Source organism: Phytophthora sojae (assembly GCF_000149755.1).
Source record: "Phytophthora sojae unplaced genomic scaffold PHYSOscaffold_2, whole genome shotgun sequence".
Classification (NCBI taxonomy): Eukaryota; Oomycota; class Peronosporomycetes; order Peronosporales; family Peronosporaceae; genus Phytophthora; species Phytophthora sojae.
This window is the reverse complement of record NW_009258116.1, coordinates 2,463,755-2,486,685: the sequence shown is the minus strand read 5'-3', so window position 1 is coordinate 2,486,685 and position 22,931 is coordinate 2,463,755. Positions and strand designations below refer to the sequence as shown.

The 22,931-nt window shown below is 55.7% G+C and overlaps 6 protein-coding genes across 6 annotated transcripts; 4 read left to right on the top strand and 2 right to left on the bottom strand.

Moving 5' to 3' along the window:
- Positions 1–5,115: 5,115 nt before the first annotated feature.
- PHYSODRAFT_541161 (hypothetical protein) lies at positions 5,116–7,617 on the top strand (the record flags this gene model as incomplete). The annotated part of the gene is made up of 1 exon (XM_009520493.1): positions 5,116–7,617. A coding segment is annotated over exon 1 (2,385 nt), but the record flags the coding sequence as incomplete, so codon positions are not given.
- Positions 7,618–10,787: 3,170 nt separating this feature from the next.
- Positions 10,788–11,102, top strand: PHYSODRAFT_324703 (hypothetical protein; the record flags this gene model as incomplete). The annotated part of the gene is made up of 1 exon (XM_009520492.1): positions 10,788–11,102. One exon carries the CDS (start codon positions 10,788–10,790, stop codon positions 11,100–11,102), a length of 315 nt encoding a protein of 104 aa, XP_009518787.1.
- A 1,453-nt stretch (positions 11,103–12,555) lies between these two features.
- Positions 12,556–14,613, top strand: PHYSODRAFT_556190 (hypothetical protein; the record flags this gene model as incomplete). Its single annotated transcript, XM_009520491.1, has 2 exons — positions 12,556–14,151; positions 14,215–14,613. The coding sequence occupies exons 1-2, from the start codon at positions 12,604–12,606 to the stop codon at positions 14,611–14,613; spliced, it is 1,947 nt and encodes a 648-aa protein (XP_009518786.1). The 5' UTR covers positions 12,556–12,603.
- A 35-nt stretch (positions 14,614–14,648) lies between these two features.
- PHYSODRAFT_324701 (hypothetical protein) lies at positions 14,649–14,999 on the bottom strand (the record flags this gene model as incomplete). Its single annotated transcript, XM_009520490.1, has 2 exons — positions 14,649–14,684; positions 14,757–14,999. 2 exons carry the CDS (start codon positions 14,997–14,999, stop codon positions 14,649–14,651), a joined length of 279 nt encoding a protein of 92 aa, XP_009518785.1.
- Positions 15,000–16,858: 1,859 nt separating this feature from the next.
- Positions 16,859–18,715, top strand: PHYSODRAFT_324700 (hypothetical protein; the record flags this gene model as incomplete). The annotated part of the gene is made up of 1 exon (XM_009520489.1): positions 16,859–18,715. One exon carries the CDS (start codon positions 16,859–16,861, stop codon positions 18,713–18,715), a length of 1,857 nt encoding a protein of 618 aa, XP_009518784.1.
- A 221-nt stretch (positions 18,716–18,936) lies between these two features.
- On the bottom strand, positions 18,937–22,440 carry PHYSODRAFT_556188 (hypothetical protein; the record flags this gene model as incomplete). Its single annotated transcript, XM_009520488.1, has 3 exons — positions 18,937–21,801; positions 21,980–22,215; positions 22,296–22,440. The coding sequence occupies 3 exons, from the start codon at positions 22,438–22,440 to the stop codon at positions 18,937–18,939; spliced, it is 3,246 nt and encodes a 1,081-aa protein (XP_009518783.1).
- Between the last annotated feature and the right edge of the window lie 491 nt (positions 22,441–22,931).

Below are 22,931 nucleotides of genomic sequence, written 5' to 3'. Positions count from 1 at the left end.
CTGGTACTGGGGCCCAAGAGCTGCCACGCACGGCACTTGCAGTCAGATGACCAAGGTCGCGAGCGCGGATACGAAGTCTTTGGTCTGCTCGCCGCCAGCAGCAGGGGCGGTGGGTTCGTTACGCTGGTTCTGCCTGTATGATTGGCTCAAATGTTTGCCCACTTCTCGCACGGCGGGCACCGCAAGGCAACAGCATACCGTCGCTGCGATGGCTGCCTTCGTCGTCATGAACGCAGGCGCCAATCTAGGCGGGAGCAGGTGCCAATTTGGGCGAGACCGCAAGCCGTCACAGCAGACCCTGTGGTCATGAAAACTACTTTATCAATCGGTAGACTCGGTGCTAACCGGTCTGAGCAGTGGCGGTCGTCCTGGTACTGGGGCCCAAGAGCTGCCACGCACGGCACTTGCAGTCAGATGACCAAGGTCGCGAGCGCGGATACGAAGTCTTTGGTCTGCTCGCCGCCAGCAGCAGGGGCGGGCTGAGAACCTTCGTTGCGCTCAGCTAAGACATATTGTAGCAAGGGCTTTGTATTTGAGGTTGTTGCACGCGCCAGCTCGTGGTCCAGTCGCCGAGAAACGCGGACAGGAGCACGAGCTCGTCCGGAGTCCCAGAGCGGGGAGGCAATGCGAGCAGCAGGAGATGGACAAGGTGCTCAGCAGCGGCGTCTAAGTGCCCGCACCTACTAGAGGGCAATCGTGCCGCTGCTGGGGAGGAATTGCACCTAGTCCAGTGGTGGTAATATGTAGGAGAATGCACTTTTAAATACCTATTAAAATAGTTGTAGACGCAAAAAATGATGAGCATTTTCAAGCTCCAGGACTCCTTGGTCCATACGTCGCCGTGCGAACTTCTGGCAAAAGCACTTCAAAGCCTTATTTTTGACCAATCACATCCCTCTATCTATGCGTCACCTGGTCTGGTTACGGAATCTCGACACAAGTCAATCTCCAACTATAGTAACTTCAGTATAGGGATTTGTACTCCGGCGTAACCAGCTCGGCTTACCATTTCTCATAACAATTTTGATCGGCTCAATACAACGATACAATCAAACAGGATGGTGTATCAACTTTTTTAACAGTGAAAGCGTAGCATGGGTTCGTTACGCTGGTTCTGCCTGTATGATTGGCTCAAATGTTTGCCCACTTCTCGCACGGCGGGCACCGCAAGGCAACAGCATACCGTCGCTGCGATGGCTGCCTTCGTCGTCATGAACGCAGGCGCCAATCTAGGCGGGAGCAGGTGCCAATTTGGGCGAGACCGCAAGCCGTCACAGCAGACCCTGTGGTCATGAAAACTACTTTATCAATCGGTAGACTCGGTGCTAACCGGTCTGAGCAGTGGCGGTCGTCCTGGTACTGGGGCCCAAGAGCTGCCACGCACGGCACTTGCAGTCAGATGACTAAGGTCGCGAGCGCGGATACGAAGTCTTTGGTCTGCTCGCCGCCAGCAGCAGGGGCGGGCTGAGAACCTTCGTTGCGCTCAGCTAAGACATATTGTAGCAAGGGCTTTGTATTTGAGGTTTGTTGCACGCGCCAGCTCGTGGTCCAGTCGCCGAGAAACGCGGACAGGAGCACGAGCTCGTCCGGAGTCCCAGAGCGGGGAGGCAATGCGAGCAGCAGGAGATGGACAAGGTGCTCAGCAGCGGCGTCTAAGTGCCCGCACCTACTAGAGGGCAATCGTGCCGCTGCTGGGGAGGAATTGCACCTAGTCCAGTGGTGGTAATATGTAGGAGAATGCACTTTTAAATACCTATTAAAATAGTTGTAGACGCAAAAAATGATGAGCACTTTCAAGCTCCAGGACTCCTTGGTCCATACGTCGCCGTGCGAACTTCTGGCAAAAGCACTTCAAAGCCTTATTTTTGACCAATCACATCCCTCTATCTATGCGTCACCTGGTCTGGTTACGGAATCTCGACACAAGTCAATCTCCAACTATAGTAACTTCAGTATAGGGATTTGTACTCCGGCGTAACCAGCTCGGCTTACCATTTCTCATAACAATTTTGATCGGCTCAATACAACGATACAATCAAACAGGATGGTGTATCAACTTTTTTAACAGTGAAAGCGTAGCATGGGTTCGTTACGCTGGTTCTGCCTGTATGATTGGCTCAAATGTTTGCCCACTTCTCGCACGGCGGGCACCGCAAGGCAACAGCATACCGTCGCTGCGATGGCTGCCTTCGTCGTCATGAACGCAGGCGCCAATCTAGGCGGGAGCAGGTGCCAATTTGGGCGAGACCGCAAGCCGTCACAGCAGACCCTGTGGTCATGAAAACTACTTTATCAATCGGTAGACTCGGTGCTAACCGGTCTGAGCAGTGGCGGTCGTCCTGGTACTGGGGCCCAAGAGCTGCCACGCACGGCACTTGCAGTCAGATGACCAAGGTCGCGAGCGCGGATACGAAGTCTTTGGTCTGCTCGCCGCCAGCAGCAGGGGCGGGCTGAGAACCTTCGTTGCGCTCAGCTAAGACATATTGTAGCAAGGGCTTTGTATTTGAGGTTTGTTGCACGCGCCAGCTCGTGGTCCAGTCGCCGAGAAACGCGGACAGGAGCACGAGCTCGTCCGGAGTCCCAGAGCGGGGAGGCAATGCGAGCAGCAGGAGATGGACAAGGTGCTCAGCAGCGGCGTCTAAGTGCCCGCACCTACTAGAGGGCAATCGTGCCGCTGCTGGGGAGGAATTGCACCTAGTCCAGTGGTGGTAATATGTAGGAGAATGCACTTTTAAATACCTATTAAAATAGTTGTAGACGCAAAAAATGATGAGCACTTTCAAGCTCCAGGACTCCTTGGTCCATACGTCGCCGTGCGAACTTCTGGCAAAAGCACTTCAAAGCCTTATTTTTGACCAATCACATCCCTCTATCTATGCGTCACCTGGTCTGGTTACGGAATCTCGACACAAGTCAATGAAATGAGGACAGCGTTAGCGACAAGAGAATGCAGGATGACCAATCAGCCTACAACTACACGGTATTCCATACATGTAGTTCCTAGTTACTGACGGATAACTGAGGACGTCTTACGTCCACACAGCTAAGCTCTTGGCCTACAAATTAGACCTGTCCGCCTGGATCTCAGGCAGTCTCGCTAGCATATAAAAATGGTGGTCGGCGCTGCAAACGCTTACGTCCTTAGCTCTTGGCCTACAAACTATACAATCTGTCCGGTAGGCAGCTTCGCCGGTAGTAGATAGTTGGCTCCATATAAAAAAGGAAAATTCCGGAATATGACCCAAAATGAAATTTTGTGCAAAAGGTGATACAAGGCTTTGTGCCAAGCGCATTTGGCCACCGATAGCGGCCAGCACCTGACTGCCATGCACGTCCCTGAATGCACCAATTGTGTCAGTATAGCACTGGGTAAACGCGAAGGCGATGCCGGTGTAGGCATCGCCCTCTGCCTAATAGTTGTTCTGGTGGAGTATGGTCGCCTTCTGTGTCGCTTAAGCGACACTGCCCACGCTGCATAAAGCATGATTGGATGCCTTACTCCCCATGCCGCCGCTGGAGGCAATAATGTCGTGACCCAATGCCCTAGCAAATGCTGCTGAACCTGAAATATGTGCTCTCGACACAAATCCTTCTATCACCTTTTGCACAAATTTTAATATTGAGTCACCTTCCTGAAATTTCAGGCACTGCAAATGAGGGGCTTCGCCCCTCATTTGCTACTTGCATGTGAGCATAGTACGTAACCACTGTTTGGTACTGCTAGCGCATGTATTGATGGTTGTTGTTTTGGATTTGGCTTAGCTTTGTAGTGGCGCCAAAACACTCGACCACTCAGTAAGCGAAGTAATAGCACAACACTTGGCTACTCCGTAGCCAAACAAGGCATCTATTAGTTTCTTCAAAGTGCTTCAGTATGGAAGATATAGCTGTACTCGAGTTGGTAAAATCGAGCTAACGTTAGATACAACCGAGCAGACTTTTTGGAATTTAAAGTATTCCTCCCAGCCTAACGCAACGCACCCTTGTTCATTCATTGCGTTGCTCATGAAAAGATGTTCGACTAAGCAAATGCATTAGCCCACTCAATTACAGTTCTGTTGGGTCGATCTCGGGTGTCACAGCTCTGCTTTGATACCCTACATGCATGTGTGATGGTACGATATCGGGCTCAACTACATTATTTTGAGCTAGTTATCGTTCATTATGTATGTTTCCTTATTGCGCTCAACGTGCATGAGGTTATCTACCTACGCGTGCAGACTAACAGCATTGAACAGCCGTGCATGTCATAATCGCGGCAGCAACATTGGCCATTGCGACTGAGTGTAGATGACATCTGGAGGAAGAATTTCAACATGGATCGCGAAAGGTTACTGGAATAATTCGCTCGTATTTTCACTCTGAAAATGAACACACCACGAAATTGAAACATCGAAAGTTAACCCCTTAGTCACTTTTCGTTGTGCCAGTGTGCACATTCTGCTATTACACTTACCTAAGTAAGTAAAATACAAGTGTTCTGGCATTCGAACCACAGGTAAGGTGTATCAGTCTACCGTTAATAACAACGTATGAATGGTACTTATGTTGTTTGCAAAATAGCCAGCAAATCGGGGAGCGTGAAAGGGGAATTAAAGCGCTAGAATCTGCAAGCGGCTTTGTACTCAAATTCCTCAAGTGGGGACGTCGTCCATAACTCTGTGGTCAGCATAGTTTTGGGGGTCGACCCCTAAAGCAACATGAGCGCAGCGACCGTGATGCTCCGCTAGTTATTTGAATATCATCGCTGGCCTGAATGTTGGGAAGTGGTGGCGCTTTACTATTCTTTGCCATTGCCTCCATAAATCATCCAACACTTTCCGTGCGTCTTCAACTTCATAAAGATACTGTAGCCATGTACCCCTCTCATCGGTACACCTCCAATGTTGTATCCATCTGAATATCCACCAATCAGCTTCTGCCACTTACTTCCCCCTTCAAAGGATCGTCATTCGCGCAATCCACGCAGTCGCCCTCCCCATCGATCATGGTACGCCCGCTTCCTGCTCGTGTATCTCCGCCCCTAGAGGCCTTCACGCCTCCTTCTGGGCCTCATAACGTAGACCTCTCCCCCCTCTTCCCGCCCATCTAACTGTCGCCCCGTATGACCACCTGCAGCCGCTGCGCCTGGACATCAAACGCAAGCTCAGCTCGCGCTCCGAGCGCGTCAAGAGCGTGGACCTGCACCCGACGGAGCCGTGGGTGCTCTCGGCGCTCTACTCGGGCAGCCTCATGATCTGGAACTACGCCACGCAGTCGCTGGTCAAGACGCTCGAGGTGTCGTCGCTGCCCGTGCGCAACGCCAAGTTCGTGGCGCGCAAGCAGTGGATCATCGCCAGCTCGGACGACATGCAGGTGCGCGTGTTCAACTACAACACGATGGAGAAGGTCACGAACTTCGAGGCCCACAGCGACTACATCCGCCACATCGAGGTGCACCCGACGCTGCCCTGCTTCCTCACGTGCGCCGACGACATGACCATCAAGCTCTGGGACTGGGACAAGAGCTTCGCGTGCTCGCAGGTCTTCGAGGGCCACGGCCACTACGTCATGATGGTCAAGTTCAACCCCAAGGACGCGCACACCTTCGCCAGCGCCTGTCTGGACCGCACCGTGCGCGTCTGGGGGCTCGGCTCGAGCCACGCGCACTTCTCGCTCGAGGGCCACGAACGCGGCGTCAACTGCGTCGCCTACTACCCGGGCGGAGACAAGCCCTACCTGCTCTCGGGCAGTGACGACCGCACGGTCAAGGTCTGGGACTACCAGACCAAGGCCATCGTCCACACCCTGGACGGACACGGCAACAACCTCACGTCTGTGCTGTACCACCCGAGACTGCCGCTCATCATCTCTGCCTGCGAGGACGGCGCTGTGCGCATGTGGCACTCCACCACGTACAGGGCGGAGACGACGCTCAACTACGGCATGGAGCGCAGCTGGTCGCTCGCGGCGCTGCCCTCGGCCAACACGCTCGCTATCGGCTACGACGAAGGCACCATCGTGCTCCGGCTTGGACACGACACTCCCGTGGTCAGCATGGATGCCGGCGGCAGCGGAAAGCTCATCTGGACGACCAACAACGACGTCCACACGGCCAGCGTCAAGGGCGTGGTGGCCGAGATGGGTCTCCAGGACGGCGAGAAGCTGCCGCTGGTCTCGAGGGACCTCGGAAGCTGCGAAGTGTACCCGCAGAAGGTGCAGCACAACAGCAACGGCCGCTACGTCGTGGTCTGCGGTGACGGCGAGTACATCATCTACACGGCGCAGCAGCTTCGTAACAAGGCCTTCGGAGCCGCGCTGGACTTCTGCTGGTCGCCAACGGGCACGGGCGACTACGTCGTGCGCGAGAGCATCTCGAAGCTCACGCTGTTCCGCAACTTCAAGGAGGTCAAGAGCGAGAAGCCGCGTGTGCTGTCTGCTGAGGGCCTATTCGGCGGCACGGGAGCTATTGGTGTTAAGGGCAACGACGCCATTGCCATGTTTGACTGGGAGGAGCTGCGTCTGATCCGCAAGATCGACGTTGTCGTGAAGAACGTCTTCTGGTCGGAGAACGGCAGCCTCGTTGTGCTCGCGTGCGAGTCGAGCTTCTTCGTGCTGCGCTACAACAAGGAGCTCGTGGCGCAGGCGTTCGCTGCGGGCACGAACTCGCCCGAGGAAGGAGTGGACGGCGCCTTTGACCTGCTGCACGAAATCTCCGAGAAGGTTGGCACGGGTACTTGGGTGGGAGACTGCTTCCTGTACACCAACGCCGGCGGCCGACTGAACTACTACGTGGGCGGTGAGGTTATGACGCTTGCCCACCTCGAGCAGAAGATGTACCTGTTGGGCTACCTGCCTCGGGAGAACCTGGTGTTCCTCATGGACAAGATGAAGAATGTCGTGAGCTACACTGTGTCGCTGGTCATGCTCGAGTACCAGACTGCCGTGGTGCGCCGCGACTTCGAGAGCGCTAATGCCATCTTGCCCAAGATCCCGGCGGACCAAATGGATTACGTGGCTCGGTTCCTTGAGTCTCAAGGCTTCAAGGAAGAAGCCCTGGCGCTAAGTACCGACCCGGACCAGAAGTTCGATCTCGCTGTGCAGCTCGCCAAACTGGACGTGGCACGCGACATCATGCTGCAGGAGATTGACAAGGGCGACAAGGGCAAGGATATGGACATTGAGACCCAGCACAAGTGGAAGCAGCTGGGCGATCTTGCCCTCAACGACTGCCAGCTCTCTCTTGCTGAGGACTGCGCGCTCCGTGCCGATGACTTCAGTCTAATGCTCATCCTGTACACAAGTCGTGGAGACAAGGAGGGCCTTGTGCGTCTTGCTGGGCTTGCTCGTGAGAAGCGTCGTTACAACATTGCATTTATCTGTTGGCTGCTGCTTGGCAAGACCACGGAGTGTGTTGAGGTGCTGAAGGAGACCAAGCGTTTCCCTGAGGCTGCGTTCTTTGCCCGCAGCTACTGCCCGTCTAAGATGCAGTTGGTTATGGACAAGTGGCGAGAGGACTTGGCTGCTGTTAGCTCTCGTGCAGCCAAGGCACTGGCCGATCCCACGCGTAACGCCGAGTTGTTCGAGAACCTGGAGGCATCCATGCAGGCCGAGGCTACTCTTCTCGCTCAAAACGGCGGTGAAGAGGCTAGTGCCCCTGCCTCGTCCTACCTGGCAAAGAAGAAATTGCTGGAGAGCGAGAATATCCTCGAGTTGATTTTGAGCGGAGGTGCTGCTATGGCTTTTGCTGGAGCTGTTGTTGGTGTGACCGAAACATATCACGACAGCATGGCTTCGAATGCAGAAGCCGAGGCCCAGGCGCTAGCCCTGGCACAAGCACAAGAACAAGCACAAGCTGCTGCTGAAGCTGAAGCACAAGCTCAGGCTCAGGCTGCGGCTCAGGCACAAGCTCAAGCCGAGGCGGAAGCTGCCGCAGCCGCGCAATTGGCTTACGAACAAGCGCAAGCTCAGGCAGCAGCTGAAGCTCAAGCTGCTGCTGAGGCACAGGCACAAGCCGAGGCCCAAGCTCAGGCGGAGGAAGAGGCCCGAATGCGTGCTGAGGCTGAGGCGCACGCTCGTGCCATGGAGGAAGAGGCTGCTCGCGTGCGTGCCGAGCAGGAAGCCGCTGCAATTGCCGCCGCGCAGGCCCAGGCTGAGGCGGAGGCTGAACTTCAGAGACAACAGCAAGCAGAAGCCGAGGCCGAGCTTCAACGACAGCAGCAAGCCGCAGCGATGACCAGTAGTTTCGGCAGCGCTGACGGCGGCTTCGGGTTTTCTTCGTCGGCGGGCACGAATGAGTTTGGATTTAGCAGTCAGGATGCGTTTTCGTCCTCGCAGAGCTCGGGTTTCGGTATGGCAACTACGACGACGACGACAACCACCACCGCTACCACGACGACCGGAACGACCGGCGAGCTGCTGGACTTCGAGCTGGATAACGCGGACATTCAATTCGAGGATGATGACGACGCGGATTGGGGCGAGATGTAACTTGAGTCAGTAGTAGCCCTCAGGCGCTGCCTCGTGTCGTTCGTTCCCTTCACTAATCCTCATAAATCCGGAATTTCCATCGCGTGTTGCTATTTGAGCCCGTGACATTAAGACAAGATTTCCAACTTCTTTGAATGAACTCACTACCATGAGATTTCTCAGGAAGCTGTTCCCATACTTGCTGTCACTGGGGTTGCCATCGAAGGACTTTGGCCCAAACTCGAGCAAGACCTCCCAAACTTTGGGAGGTCTTGCTCGAGTCGACGATTATAGACGTGGCCCAATCAAATGCACTCATCCTTGCTGGAGGTCCTCCAGCAAGGATGAGTGCATTTGAGTGCATTTGATTGGGCCACGTCTATTATCGTACCTGTACTATAGTACCTCCACTGGAGGTCAGGTACCCCGGTACATCGAGATGCATTGCATTTGCCTATCAGCCAGCACGATCATTGTATTAAGTGAGAAAAAAAGATCTTCCTGTTTAAGCGATCGTTGAAGGTCTAATGATGATAGTCTATCATCATTGATAAATCTCCAATAATGTACCTAGGAATTCTTGAACTTAGTACTGAGCGCGGGTGCTTTCAGCACGTTTGTGTACACCATTTCAAGGCCAAATTGAGAGAAGTCGTGCTTCAAATTGAGAACCGCCAAAAGCAAATTGAGAAAACCTGTATTAACGTATACTTATCATTGAAACGAGTAGTCCAACACAGCTGCTTAAGAAATAACAAGAGTTTTATTGCATGAAAGTAAAACCACGCATTGTAAATGATAAAGTGTAGGTATTATTAATAAAGGTTATATTATTATTATTATTAAAGGTTATGGGTAACCGTGAGCTCGCCAAAGCACATTCCGATTAATCTCAGGCTTTGCTCACCGGATGTACACTGCGACACATCTGAATGTGCCTACCGGTGTACACTACGTGTACCTACTTCGCTGGAAACGGCTTCACTTTGCACCTTTCTGCCCAGCACTCAAAACGTTCGTTCGACTTCTCTCTGTCTACCTACCGGTACAATGCGGGTGGGATACGTCCCCTTGGTGGTTGCTGCCACTCCTTTCGCGAGCAGCGAGGTCTCAGCGACCCAGGCGAAGCTCACTCAATTGACAGCCCCAGCTGATGCGCAGTATGCAAGCCAGCGGTTTCTGAGAACGGTTACTGCGCGTGGCGACGAAGATGAGGAGAGGAAGTGCCACCCAACCGGTTAGTTTTTTTATGATGAGGGGGGGGCTATTGTGGTCTCTTATACCCCTTTTCCGGTGGTCATGCACATTTGTCCTTGAACTTCAATGCGTTTTTAAAACAACCTCGTCTTCAGAGTGTTGTCACGCGAGCTCGTCACGGTGCAAACTCACAGTCAATGCTACTGATCCCAACCAAGTAAATTGGCTGAACCGTTATAATAACGTTTTCTGATTTTCCTAGCATCAACAATGTATCAATTTTCTGACTATTCATGGTGTGTGCAGCTTTTCAGTACTGTACATGTTTAAGGATTAAGCCTTACAAGATTCATGCAGGTATTAATACATGCATAGGCAACCCGGAGCGTTGCTCCGGGAGGGTACACAGGTCGGCGAATAGTTTCATGGACGATGATAACGGATAACAATTGAGTAAATCCCAAAGTTGTGTTGTTTTTAATCCTTTAACCCCCGCACTCGCGGATTTTAAAAGAGCACTACCAGCCGAACTCTCTAGTTGATTCTAACGTGGGCATATACTGCGCCTGCTTCGCAGCCGCAGCATCTGCCCGGGAATAACACCCTGGTCAGCGTCCAATGGCTGCGTTGACGCCAGCAACGAGAGAGCTATTTCATTCAGTTTGCAGGTAAGGTATACTGTGCTCATTTAGTACTATGTTGTGTGCTAACGATCAGTGTCACTGTCGAGTTGAGCTGGTTGGTTTGGCGAGAGACACGAGGTTGGGCATCTTCGGCTAAGTGATTGAGTATAGAGCAAATTGACATGTGAAAAATGCAGCCTGCAGCTAGACAAGTCATATTGGCCATCTTCAGCTAAGCTTGGTCGAGTATGGCGCAAATTGATACGCCTTCAGCGAGGCCATAGTGGATCCTACGTAAACCTTTAACCCTTCGCCGCAATCCCATCTGTTAAATAGCCAGCTCACAAAGATTTCACAGCACTTCGGGGGCCACCAGATCGCCTCACTTCGCAACTTGCTACCAAGTACAAGGTATCTGCCAACCAACAATGCGCCTGAGTCACGTCCTTTTGGGGGTCGCTGCTTCTTTCCTAGCAACCTGTGGTGCCACGCCTGCGTCAACTCAGACCAAGCTCTCTCATGAGACCGCAGCGGACCATGTTCAGTCTGTGGAGATCGACAGCCCAAGCAAGCGCTTGTCTGAGGACCACCGAGACGGCCGCCGCCGTGGAAAAAGACGAAGACAAAGACGAGGAGCGCGCCTTTCAGGTTCAGTTCCTCAACAAGCTGAATCTCCCGACGTACTTCGGCAGCCCAGTCGGAAAAGATGGAACGTTTATCAAGACCTTCGTGAAGGCGCTGCTGAAGAACAAAAAACTCCGGAAGAGGACATTCCAGGATTGGGCAACGGCAAACCTTGACGGCAACATCTTGAAGCAATCGCTCGGAGGCTGACCGACAAGTACCGAGTTCAGCTGTTCAACAGATACACTGCGTTTACGGGAGAGCTCGTCCGTCGGCCAGGTAACGATTTGGTAGGCGAGGGATGGATGATTCTGGCTCGCGTTGTAGCTAAATAAAATAAGAAAGCGGTAGCTTTCATCTAGCGACTTCTGCCATACCTTTCGCCTTTCGAGCGTTTTTTTATATTTCTCTTCAACCATTTCCCACTGCTGGTGCACTGTACATACTCTTGATTAATTAATCAGAGTCTCTGATTCAGAGACAGCCTTTTCTGCTTCCATTACAAAATTTGTGAAGTTAATTGGCGAGCTCCACGCGCCACTTATCGGTAAAGAAATTTGCTGGCATGTACTATAGGACTGCTTTCACAGCATCAGCACTGATCACGGTGCATGTATTGCTGCAAAGCTCACCTGCAGTAGTCGACTGTGAGAGGCCCTACTTGCCAAGGTACTTTAAACGCTGAGTAGACGAGCGATGCGTCCGAGTAATGTCCTACTGGTGGTGGTCGCCGCTCTTGCTGCAAGCTGCAATTCCTTCTCGGCGGCAACAACCGAGTCGACCCAGAACAACTTAACCCCCCCCCCCCCCCCGTTCGAGACGATTGAAAACCTAAGGGCAATGGTCATGGATGCCACCGACGCTGAGGAGAGTAGGAGGCTCCAGCAACTTGCCTGTCACCGTTGTGGAGGGCCTACTGATGAATGAGAGCCATCGAATAACCTACTTCCGAGAGGCCAAGCTCAGCGGGGCAGGCCTCGTTGCTCGACGACCTGCTGGACCGCAGCATGATGGAGCAAGCTGCCGTGTTGAGGTACCGTACATACCAAATCCAGCGCTTAGCGTGAAAGAGAGGAGGGAGTAGAAGTGTTATGCGTTGCTGTGTTCGTATCGATATCGTATTACGGGGATAAGAGTCGTATTTTGCGTCATGATGAGGTTCTCGCCGCGCGACTGAACAGAGAGATAGAACGGTAACTCTCCATCCACAGCACGTGCCTGCATGGGGGCTTGCAAGGTGACGAAATTGGTCCCCGCAGGTCGGTTGATGTGTTGATGTTGGGCGTGTCGAGAGTTTCTTTACAATAGAATCGATACACTGTAGTGACGACCACAAGGTTGAGTCGATCAAATCGTTAGGAAACGACGCAGCTGGTGGCTCAACCGTGGCTGCTGCGACGAGCGCCACGATGTTCACGATCCCGGATCGTTTACTTTCCTGCGTGCACCGCGCTCGTGCATTTGTTCATCTCCATAGGCGCTACACACCCGACACTAACGGATGGATGGGACGTTGAAGCTCCGCTAATAATGCTTGAGCCCAGCCACCTGTTGCTCCCCTTTCACCTTGGCCCAGGGTTTTCGAGTGTTCTTATCCGTGGACAGCGGTCTTCAGGCTTAATAGATAGACTGCAGCGTCCTGGTCACTTATCGTTTGGCGACTCGCGAGAGTCGGAGACTATTGTCAGGCGCCAGCCACTCCACCACCGGAATGAAAGGTGTGACGCCGTTCGCCGCCGTCCACGTGACGCCGGACCAAGCGCGACGCTATGAGCGCCAAGCGCGTCAGCTGCTGGACGACACGATCCGGGAGTTCGACGCGCACGTCGCCGCCTGCGGGAGCGGCAAGAACCCGCTGCACAACAAGTGGCAGTGGAAGCCGCTCAAGACCCAGGAAGGTCTCAACGTGTACAAGGAGCGACAACCGACGCACCCGGAGCTCAACCCGCTCGCAACTCGCAGCACCAAGACTTCATCCATCGACTCAGCGTCCAGGGGGAGCTCCACCACCAGCTCAACGACCGACAGAGTAGCGAAGCCAACGAAAGCCCTTGCGATGGCTGCGTACGCGCCGGAGATGGCTACTTCTACGTCGTCCGCAGCAGTGCCCGGGGCCTCGTCGGTGGCCTCCGCGGTCATCACCGGGCGCATCGACGGCAGCTTGAACGACGCCATGTATGGACTCCATGCGACGGATTCGCCGGAGCTGCAGCTCCGCCTGCGTTACATGCCAGACGCGGAGGTGCTTGACACAGCCATGCTCAGCCTTATCCAGTCTCCTACTGCAGCCAGCCCCTTCCAGTTCATCGGCCTGCAGTGGGTCCTTCGCGGCGAGAAACCTGCTCGAGCCAAGTCAAGTTCGCGACGACCGCGAGACTTTGTGGTTCTGGTGTCGTCGGGGTTTGTACAGCACAAAGTATCGGGCACTTCGGAGCCGCAGGAGATCGGCTACTACCTGTGCCAGTCGGTGGAGGTGTCGGAGTGCGGAGAACTGGCCAAGCAAGGTTTCACGAGGGGGTGGCTTTCGACCTGTTCACTGTTTACCTCAGCACAGGGCGGCTCGGCGCAGGTAGACGTGTTTTCGCGTGGATTCGTGGACTTTAAGGGCAAGATGCAGGATTACCAGGCCACGAATATGATCACGGCGCTGCTGCTCGCTGGAGTCGCGGATTCGGCCACCTGCGGCCAGAACAAGAAGCTGGGCTGGCTGCTGAATTTCAAGGGCGCAGCGGCAGAGTTTCGACGCGCACAGCCGGAGTCGAAGGCCTCGCCAAGTCGCTGCGGCATCTGCGAGCGCAAGTTCGGCGTATTGCACAGCGCCGCGTCCTGTAGCCTCTGTCGGGTCAAGATCTGCTCGCGCTGTCGGGTGAGTCGCGATGTGAGCTTCGTGAAGCGGCGAGACGCAGCGATAAGCGCCACGCAGAGCCGAAGTTGGGATGAGGGCCACAACGCCACGGCCCAGGTGCGCTGCCTGAACGTCATCCTGTGCAAGAACTGCAAGATGAATGCCAGCCACTTGGACGCGCGCGTCATGGCCCGACGAGAGATCGAGGCGGGCTACGGACTGAACGAGATCGCACACAGTGCCCCCGTTAGCATTGGTGAGATTGTAGTCCGGAGGAACAGGAACTCGTTCTCCTCAGGAGACTCGTGCGATAGTTCTACTACGTCACAGATGCGCGTCTGGACTCCTGGCGCCGACACAGCCAAGCTGCGAGGGCGCGAGGAGATATCGAGTGCTGCGGTGGTCTGGAAACCGGTGCCAGGCACCGACGCTAACGTTGGAAACTGCGACGACGAGCCGTCCGACGATGTGTTCAAGCCCAAGGCCTTGATCACCAGGATGGACAGCGGCAAGTCCAACTTCTCGGACTGCTCCGGGGCCAAGACGGTCTCGTCCGTGTGTTCCTTTGCGTCGACGCTGCCGTCTCCACGAGATTTAGAGAGATCTAGCGAGGAGCCGAGCTGCGAGTTGACTACGTACCAGCCGCGTCAACAACACCAGCCTCAGTACGCGGGCGAAGACCCCGAGATCATCTACACGCAGCGGTCGGCCAACATGGCCAACTCTCGAGCAGACTTGGTGCGGAGGATGCAGGAGCTGCAGAAGAGCGCCGAGTCGGTGTATCAGTTCACGAGTCAGATGAACGCCAACACGCGCTACCGCCACCAGCCGCCCGAGTCTTCGTACACCAGCACCTTTATCTCGGAGCTGGACTAGAGCACCGTGGCCGTACCGAACGAAGGAATCGAGGCCTATGTATCCGTAGAGTAGTGTAGCGTAGTGGAATGCTGTTGCCCTCGATGGACTGGGTAGCGTTATTAATTCACTCTAAAGTAGTTGTAAGGTGTTAGCTGTTAGACCTCCTTGTCCAGAACGCGCTCCTTGATCTGCTTGAGCTTCTGGTAGACCTTGCCGCCGATGGGTTGGTACGCCAGGTTGGTCTTGATCACGGCCCACCAGCCCATTTTCCCCTGCAGGCGTCTTGTTGGCGATGGCTGGTTGATGCGGAGGTGGCGAGGCGGGATCGAGCTGGCATTGCCGATAGTCGCGCTGAGTAGCATGAGCGCGAGTAGAGCGAAGAGTTTGAGACCGGAGGAAGCCATCGTTGTGTTCCTAATAAAATGTTAAACTGAACGGTAGCCAGAGTCGGCGCCTCGCTTTGTCATTTCGATTGTCCACTCCTGGCATCATTCCGATCCCAGCACATCCGAAGCCAAATCCTGCTGTGGTTTTGACCGTCGGCCTGAAGCCTTCAGTGAAGGTGGCCGAGCTTGGAGGACTTCCTGTGGGCTAGCAATCACAAATGCAGCGATTTGCTCAGTGTGCTTGGTGGTGCTTTCCCTTTGACTCGGCCTGTGCCACCTGTTCTACAGATTTCTAAACGTGCCGGTTGCCTGCTTTCATTCATCGCAGCGAAGGGGAGGTCTTGAATTTATGCTCACGTCAATACCGACATATTCTGGGTTGCCAAGAACGAGTCTCGATTTCGTTTCTGAAAGTCGGTTGATCGGTTTGGTAATGAACGTCGTGGTCCGACGACTGCACATGTATGCACTGGACGACAAGGTGCCTAAAAGAATGTGGACAAACTGTCCCAGATAGGCTTTACAATTTGAGGATATTTTTACCGCAGAGTGATCGAGTCCAGTAAATTCATGTAGCCATCCTGTTTGTGAGCGCTGGTGGTGGCGGTGCAGTTTCGTGTCCTGCGTCTTCTCTTCACAAGCGCCGAATTCCGATCACTTCAGAATTTACGCCGACGCAGCTTCGACCACCTATGACGGCCTTCTTCACTCTCCTCAAAACCTTCACCCTACTCGCACTGTTGACGGTCGACGTGGGCGCAGCCAGTTTGGAGCCATCTCGAGTCCTCCGCATCGAGCCGCTTGGAAACATGAACGTCGAATTGCTGCCGACAAGAAAGTTGCAGGGGACATTCGGAGCCTGGTTTCGCATTGTCAAGACAAACATTGTTCACCAACCTGTCGGCGACAAGACATACGAGAAGGTCAAGCAACTCAAGGACAGAATAACAGGAAACGACAATTAACAGGCGCTCTTCCTTCTTCGCGCAATATACCTTGGTATTCCCATTTTCATGTATTGTCCTTCAGCAGGCAGGTGGACAAGAGGTCGCTCCTCAAAGTTACTATCAAGGTAGGAAGTAGTATGCAATAATCTTGGCTACGGCTGTACATGTACCTCTTGGCTTCTCCTTCCTTCACAAATGCTTGAGTCCCTACGTCTCCCCAATGAATGCAGCGGCACTATCGTCCCTTTGGGAAGGACTGTCCCAATCTCTGAACATGATTTGAGTTTGCAGCACGTGGCAGTCTTTTAAAGATCGACTTTTTCGATCTCAGTGATAGCAGTAACCTGTGCATATCCCGACCATCATCTCCGGTGGAACGAACCCATTCGTTATTAACGAATGGGTTCGTACAGATGCACGAGCAGAGGTAATAACGAATCGTTGTCAGCCTCTGCTCGTCCTGTGTGCTGCATCTGTACTTGACCGAACTGTCCCAATTGTGGTAGGACGGCGTTGAAATACTCAACACTGCAGTTCATGTGTTCGGCCGACTTCGAGGACAACACCTCTGTTGTCCTCGAATTGTCACAACGCCATGCATGCATGAGTATTCTGGCAATGCGCCGCCTTTGACAAGTTCTTGGTGGCCATGCATCGCTGCCATGAGATCGAAGTTCTACCTTGTATCGAATCGCGTGGCAACCTAAACTCTGAAGCACAGGCAACGTCGAGCACGAGATGGCTACATTCATCGTTGCACTTCTTGGTCCCTCAAGCCATCGATGACACCATGACTGACACGTAGACAGCCAGTCCAGAATGAAGCGAAGACCCATAATGTCGAAAGCATTCTTCTCTTCCTCAGTCTTGCGCGTCTTTCTCCTTAATCATTCCCCAAACTGCCAGCCCTGACGCACAACCACGGCGACGATGAAGTACGTCCTCACAGCCGTGGGTGTCTGCGCTGCAGTGACGCAAAGCTGGCTGTACTTGAGTCCTCTCTTCATGGCCGACGACTACGCTCCACTGCAGCTGACAACCGACGATCTGCCTGCCGACGTCTGCTTCAACTCGTCCACTTCAACGTGCAATGACTTGACCGATGTCTCCTCCTCCGCCTTCCTCAGCATCGCCCACACGTCCGAGCGCGCTGCGGAAATCGAGTTCATGGCCAAGAACCTCCAGAACGAGGAGCGCGCGTGGCCCATCGACGGCCAGGACATCCCAATCTACATGGGGCCAGTGGCCCGCCCAGGCTCAATAGCCGAGCAGCTCCAGTACCAGGATCTCAAGGAGCTCAGCGCGTTGAAGCCAGACACGCCCGAGCTCATGGTGGCGCTGGCTGGGCGTTGGCTGCCGCAACTCAACTCGACCGACGCGTACACGCGCTTCTACGAGTTGTTCCACCCCATCGCGGACGCCCCAATGGACTCGGTGGACCATGGGGACGTCGGCTTCGGCGCCTCACGTCTCAGTTTACGCGGCTTCAGCTTGAGAGCTATGAGAGAGTCCGACGACGACCCGGAGGACGAGACGCTCACTGCGGAGAACGTAGAGCGAGTCTGTGGCGATGGAGCGTCCGTGCAGTCGCTGCGAGCCGACAAGAAACTGTTCGTAGTGGACTTGGACACCATCGGGCAATGGGGAGACCCTACCGTCTCCAAGGTCGAGTCGATGGAGGAGAGTGAAGTAGAATACCCACCGACCAAGTACCTGCCGTCGGTTGTCGGCTACTTCTGCTTCAACGAGCAGCTCCTGCCTCTGGCCATCAAACTCGTGGACTCTGGTATCACGTACACGCCGTTTGACTCGCCTGCAGAGTGGCAATTGGCCAAGACGGCCTTGAACGCTGCCGAGGCCACGTTCCAGCAGATGCAGCACTTTGCTGAAAGTCACACAATATCGATCCCCATCCGCGTCGAGCTGTACCGAGCTTTCGCGGACATACATCCGGTCAGGGCCTTGTTAATGCGCCACTTCGCTCTCGACTTCGGTCTGGAGCAGCAGGCGGGCATTGTGCTCTTCAATACGTCCACGCCGTTGGATAAAACCTTCGGCATTGGAGCGGCAGGCTGCGTGCGCTTCCTGGAGGACGCTCGAAGTCGCATCTCGCTGTTGGGCGATATCTACAGCGACGTCAAGGCGCGCGGCATCCAGCACCTGCCACACAAATACGCGGTGTACGGAAAGATGCACGCGGACGCCATCTCCCACTTCGTCAGCGGGTTTCTCGACGTCTACTACGAGGATGACGAAGCTGTGAGGACGGACGTTGAGCTGCAGCAGTGGGCGGCTGCGTGTGCCCAGATCCCGCATCTGCACGACTTCCCGGCGGTCTTTGGAGGCAAGGGCCAACTGCGCCAGCTACTGACGAGACTGGTGTTCCAAAGTGTCGTCAAGCACCACGCCATGAACGGAGAGGTGACATGGACCACGGTGGCCATGCCGTTCAGCGCCGCGGCGCTCTGGAAGCCGCTTCCTCGTCGCAAGGAACGCGATGGGCACCCGCAGATCGATGTGTTTAACTACCTGCAGCCGCGTGAGCTCTTCCCCGCCATGATCTTCCTTAGCGCGCTGTTCAACCGCCCGCGGCCGGAGGCGACGACGCTCAAATCCGTCTACAACGTGGCCCCGTTCACTGATGACTCAAGACTGCAGCCGGCCATCAGAGCGTACGACGCAGAGCTGCAGGCCATCGACGACTTCATCGTGGCCAACGAGGAGCACGAGGCCCAGCCGTACCACATCCTCCGCCCCGGGAGCCTGCCGCACAACACTTGGATTTAGCTGCACTTGAAGTGTTAAGCGCGACAGATGAAAACCGTTACTTTCGCTAGTCGCAAGTCGCTTCAACTTGATTTTACTGTTCGAACTCCGTTGATGGACGTTAGTTATGCGCGATCTATGCTCACACTCTCATTTTTCTCTTGCTGTCACTTCACTGCTTTACTTCGACATCAAATAATTAGGGGGATCAATAGACAACTCCGTGCCAGAGCTGCAGTGGCTTAGTTGCCGCGGTGCGCACTGGTAGCCGACGCCTTGCGGTTGCGGAAGTCGAGCTTCGTGGGGCGCTTGAATGCCACGCCGCTCGGAGACGGGCCGGGGCTGTCGCTGTCACTGTTTTGGGCCGAGAAGTTCTTCATGAGCTGCGCCACCTTGCTGCTCGTCACACCAGGCGTGGACGCGTTCGGCGTGTGGGACGTGCTGGACGCCACGGCGCTCGCGTAGCGGTCTGTAATCTTGCCGGTCTGAACCGGGGGCGGCGGCGTCACGCGGCGAGGAAGCGACGATGGTGCCTTCTCTTCCATCTCCTCGGTCTCGGGGATCGAAGGCGTGCGGTGGTCGCGGGCCGTTGCTCCAGGGAGCTGCACATTCTTGCCCAGAAGTGACATCTCCGTCACCATTTGCTGCACGATGGCTTCGAGCTCGTCGCGCTCGCGGATGGCGACCGTCACACGGGCTCCCAGCTTTTCGAGACGCTTCGCTTGTTCATCGTTGCGCTGGCACAAGTTCGCGATCTCGTTCTCGAAGCGCTTCACCTTGTCGGTCACGTCCTCGATGTTACCAGGGATGCTGGTGGACTCGCCGCTCGAGCCGTTGCCTGGGCCGCGCAGGCGTTCAAGCTCACGCTCCGCCATCATCAAGGCAGCGGACTTTTGGTCCAGCTCGCGCTGCATCTCCGTGAGCATTGCAGAGCTCTTGGCGTCTAGCGAGGGAGCGATGAAGCTGCTGTTGTCCGTGTTAATAGTGCGACTGCGCTGCTCGAAAAGCTGGCCCTCCAGCGCCGTCAGCTTGACCTCCAGCGTGCGCTTCTCCTTGAGCGCGTCTTCCAGCCGCTCGTGGACACTTTCAAGCTGGTTGCTGCGGAATCGGAGCTGCATGACTTCCTGCTTGGATAGCTTAAGCTGCTTCTGCACCTCGGCCAGCTCGTCGTTCTGGGCAGTCGAGTCACTTGCAGCCGAGTAGTGCGAAATGAACGACGTGGAGTTCGTTGTAGCAGGAGGGGCAATGGCAGACATCGAAGCCAACTGGTTCTCGAGCTGCGTCGTCGCTTCCTGCGCCATCTTCAGTGTAAGACGCACGCCAGCGAGTTCACTCTCTAGTTCAGACTTAGCGTTTTCGCCTGCGCGAGCGCGAGCTTCGGCGTCCTTCAGCTGCCTCTTGGTTGCAGCCAGCTCCGACTCGTTCGACTTCTTTTCCTTTTCACGCAACTCCAGCAGTCGTTCGAGCTCCGCGATGTGTTCATCGATCTCAGCCGAGGTTGCTTGGCCATGGCTGCTGCTCTTCTGGTTCTGAAGGTCTTCAATCTCACTGCGCAAGCGAGCATTTTCCTCCGTGGCGCTGGCAAGCATCTCGTCCAGCTGCTTGACGCGCTCCTCCAGCACCAGCTTGGCCTTGCCAACATCAGCGTAGATCTTGTCCAAGAAGCCAGGAGCTTGCTGGGGCTGCGCCTTTTCCTCCCTGTACGCGCTCTCATTCTGAGCTGTTTCGAGCTGGTCCTTCAGCTTCTCGATTTCGCTCTTGGCCTTGTCCAGCTCGGTTTCGAGCGCTGCCGACCTACCTGCCTCAAACTCGTGCTGCTCGCGAATACGAGAGAGCAGCACCGAGTCCTCGTTCTCAGGCTCTTCAATGTCATCGCGGCTTGAGGAGCTCGTGGTTTCAGACACTTCAGCAGTCAGCGAGAGGCCAGACGTCAAGCCCGACGGAAAGCCGCCGGAGTGCTTCTTCAAGGCGCTGGCAGCGTTGGCCAATGCACCTTCGAGCTCCGCCCGCAGCTTAAAGTTTTCGCGCTCTAGGTTATTCAGCTGCTGCGTCATAGTGAGAGCCTTGGGGCGTTCTTCGCACTCCACCGTGACGCTGCCACTATGCGCAGACGAGATCGTAGTGCCAGATGCATCCGTGGCTGAGCGATGTGTCCGTGTGCTTCCCTCAATATTTTCGCTATCGTAGTCCATCGAACGGCCCAAGAACTCCAGTTGCTGCTGCAGTCGCTGGTTACGCTGAAGCGCGGCTTCAGTCTCGGCCCGGAAGTCAAAGGTAGACTGCGACCCATGAGACGCTCGTGAAGTTTGCGAGGGCCGAGAACTCATCGAGTGTCCTCGCAGCGGGTCCACCTCCTCGTGGAACTTCTTCACGCGCTCAATGAGCTCGCGTTGGGGCAACAACGTCATATCCTGAACCTGCACCTGGCTGTTGCACAACTGCACAGCTGTCTCAAGCTCCTGCAGCAAACGCAGACTCAGAGCGCGCTGTTGCGCCGCGTTGCGCGTCTCAGCCTTTTCACGAATTACCAGCTCCTCGTTCTCCGCCGACAGCGCGTCGATGCGCTTCTGCGACTCTTTCAGGAACGACTCGAGCTGCAGCACCTGCACCTCCTTGCGGTCAAGTCTCCGCTTGGCAGAGCGGCAGTTGTTGCATGTCGAGGATGAGAGCTCCTCCAGCAGGTCACGCTCGCTGCCGGCCGAGCTGAGACTCGTCGTCGTTCGTCGACTCGAATCGTTAGCGGTGCGTCGAGACCTGTTCGCCTCGCGGGACCGCGGCGTCTGTGCCTTGGGTGCCTGTGACTTCGAAGCCTGCTGCGAGCTCTTGTTGAGCAGAGTGGAGGACGGAGGCAGCCCGGCCAGCCCCGACGCGGGGGTCGAATGCATCATCATGTTGGTGTTGGTGTTGGAGGAGCTGGAGTTCACCTGCGAGTTGTTTGGCGACTGGACCAAGTCCCACGTAATGTCAAACTCAAGCGTGGCCGCCAGGTCCCGACACTTGAGTGGCGAGATGCGGAAGGATTTACGTCGGTCCTGCGGGCTGGCGCCGAGCTGCACGAGCGTCGCGAAGTCCAACGAGAAGAGTGCGACAGCGGAATGACTCGGCAGCTACACAAGGCACAACACAAGGAGTCAGAGCTGCTAGTCAGAGACCATTTCGGGGCGGTCGGAGCTGCCCACAAGTTCGGACACGCGGGCCAACTGGTGCAAGTTGTAATGGGCGCTCGGGGCATATGGCCGACCGTCGCGCGGGCGCCTCCGGCACGAATGAATGAAGGAAACTCACCGCCACGAGCACGATCTCGTACTCCTTCTTGAGGAACTCGTTGGGCGCGCCGCCCGCCTTCTTGTGGCGCAGTAGCGATGTCTGGATGCCAACGTGCTGGTTCCACACGGCGCAGTGCTCGGCGCTCCAGTGCGCGGGCTCGGACGTGACTTCCTTGCTGTTGCGGCGGAAGAGCACGATCAGGTCCTCGTCGTTCGGGCTGATGTCGCGGCCGATGTTGGCCCGGTGGATGTACACTGCGGCCGCATCCGAAACAAAGGTTGACACAGGGTTAGTCCAGCGTGGCGCGCGTCTAGCGTAGCGGCCGGGCACGCACCGTCGAGGTTGACGAGGATGGTCCCTTGCGCGGCCGAGCCGGAGCGCGTGGAGCGCGGCGTGGTGGCTGTGGACCGCTGCGAGCGCGGAGTGGTGGCCGTGTGCGTGGGGCGGGGCGCCCAAGTGTCGTTGCCCCCTCGCCGCATGCCCAAAGTGATGTCCGGGGCGTGGCCGGCAGAGCGGAGCAGCGTTTGGCAAGAGGTGCGCGAGGCAGGAGCTAGCTGACCGGCCGACCGACGTGGCCCGTGGTTAGCTCGAGGCGCGGGGAGTGAGACTGGGGGATAAGAGCCGCCAAGAAGCAGAGAGAGCGGGCGAGCAAGTGGAGAAACCTGTCACGGCCAGAGACCGGCTGTAGATGACATGCGTCGCCAGCTGGTATGCGTGCTCGCTCGCTCGCCAGGTTGTCGCGGCGCCGCGGGCCGGAGCTGAACCTGCTCGTAGTGGCGCCGGCCCTGCAAGCACCAGTGCGTCTCTGGACGTTTGAGCCACGCGCGTGGCTGGCCGCTCAAGGGCCGGAGCATTGCAGCGCATTGGGTGGAGGAGGTGGTGATCTCCACCGCAAGACGACTTGAGTCGCGCCTCGCGGTGGTTGACGCTGGACCGGGCAGGTGCCCGTTGCTGCGCTTCCGCCTTGACA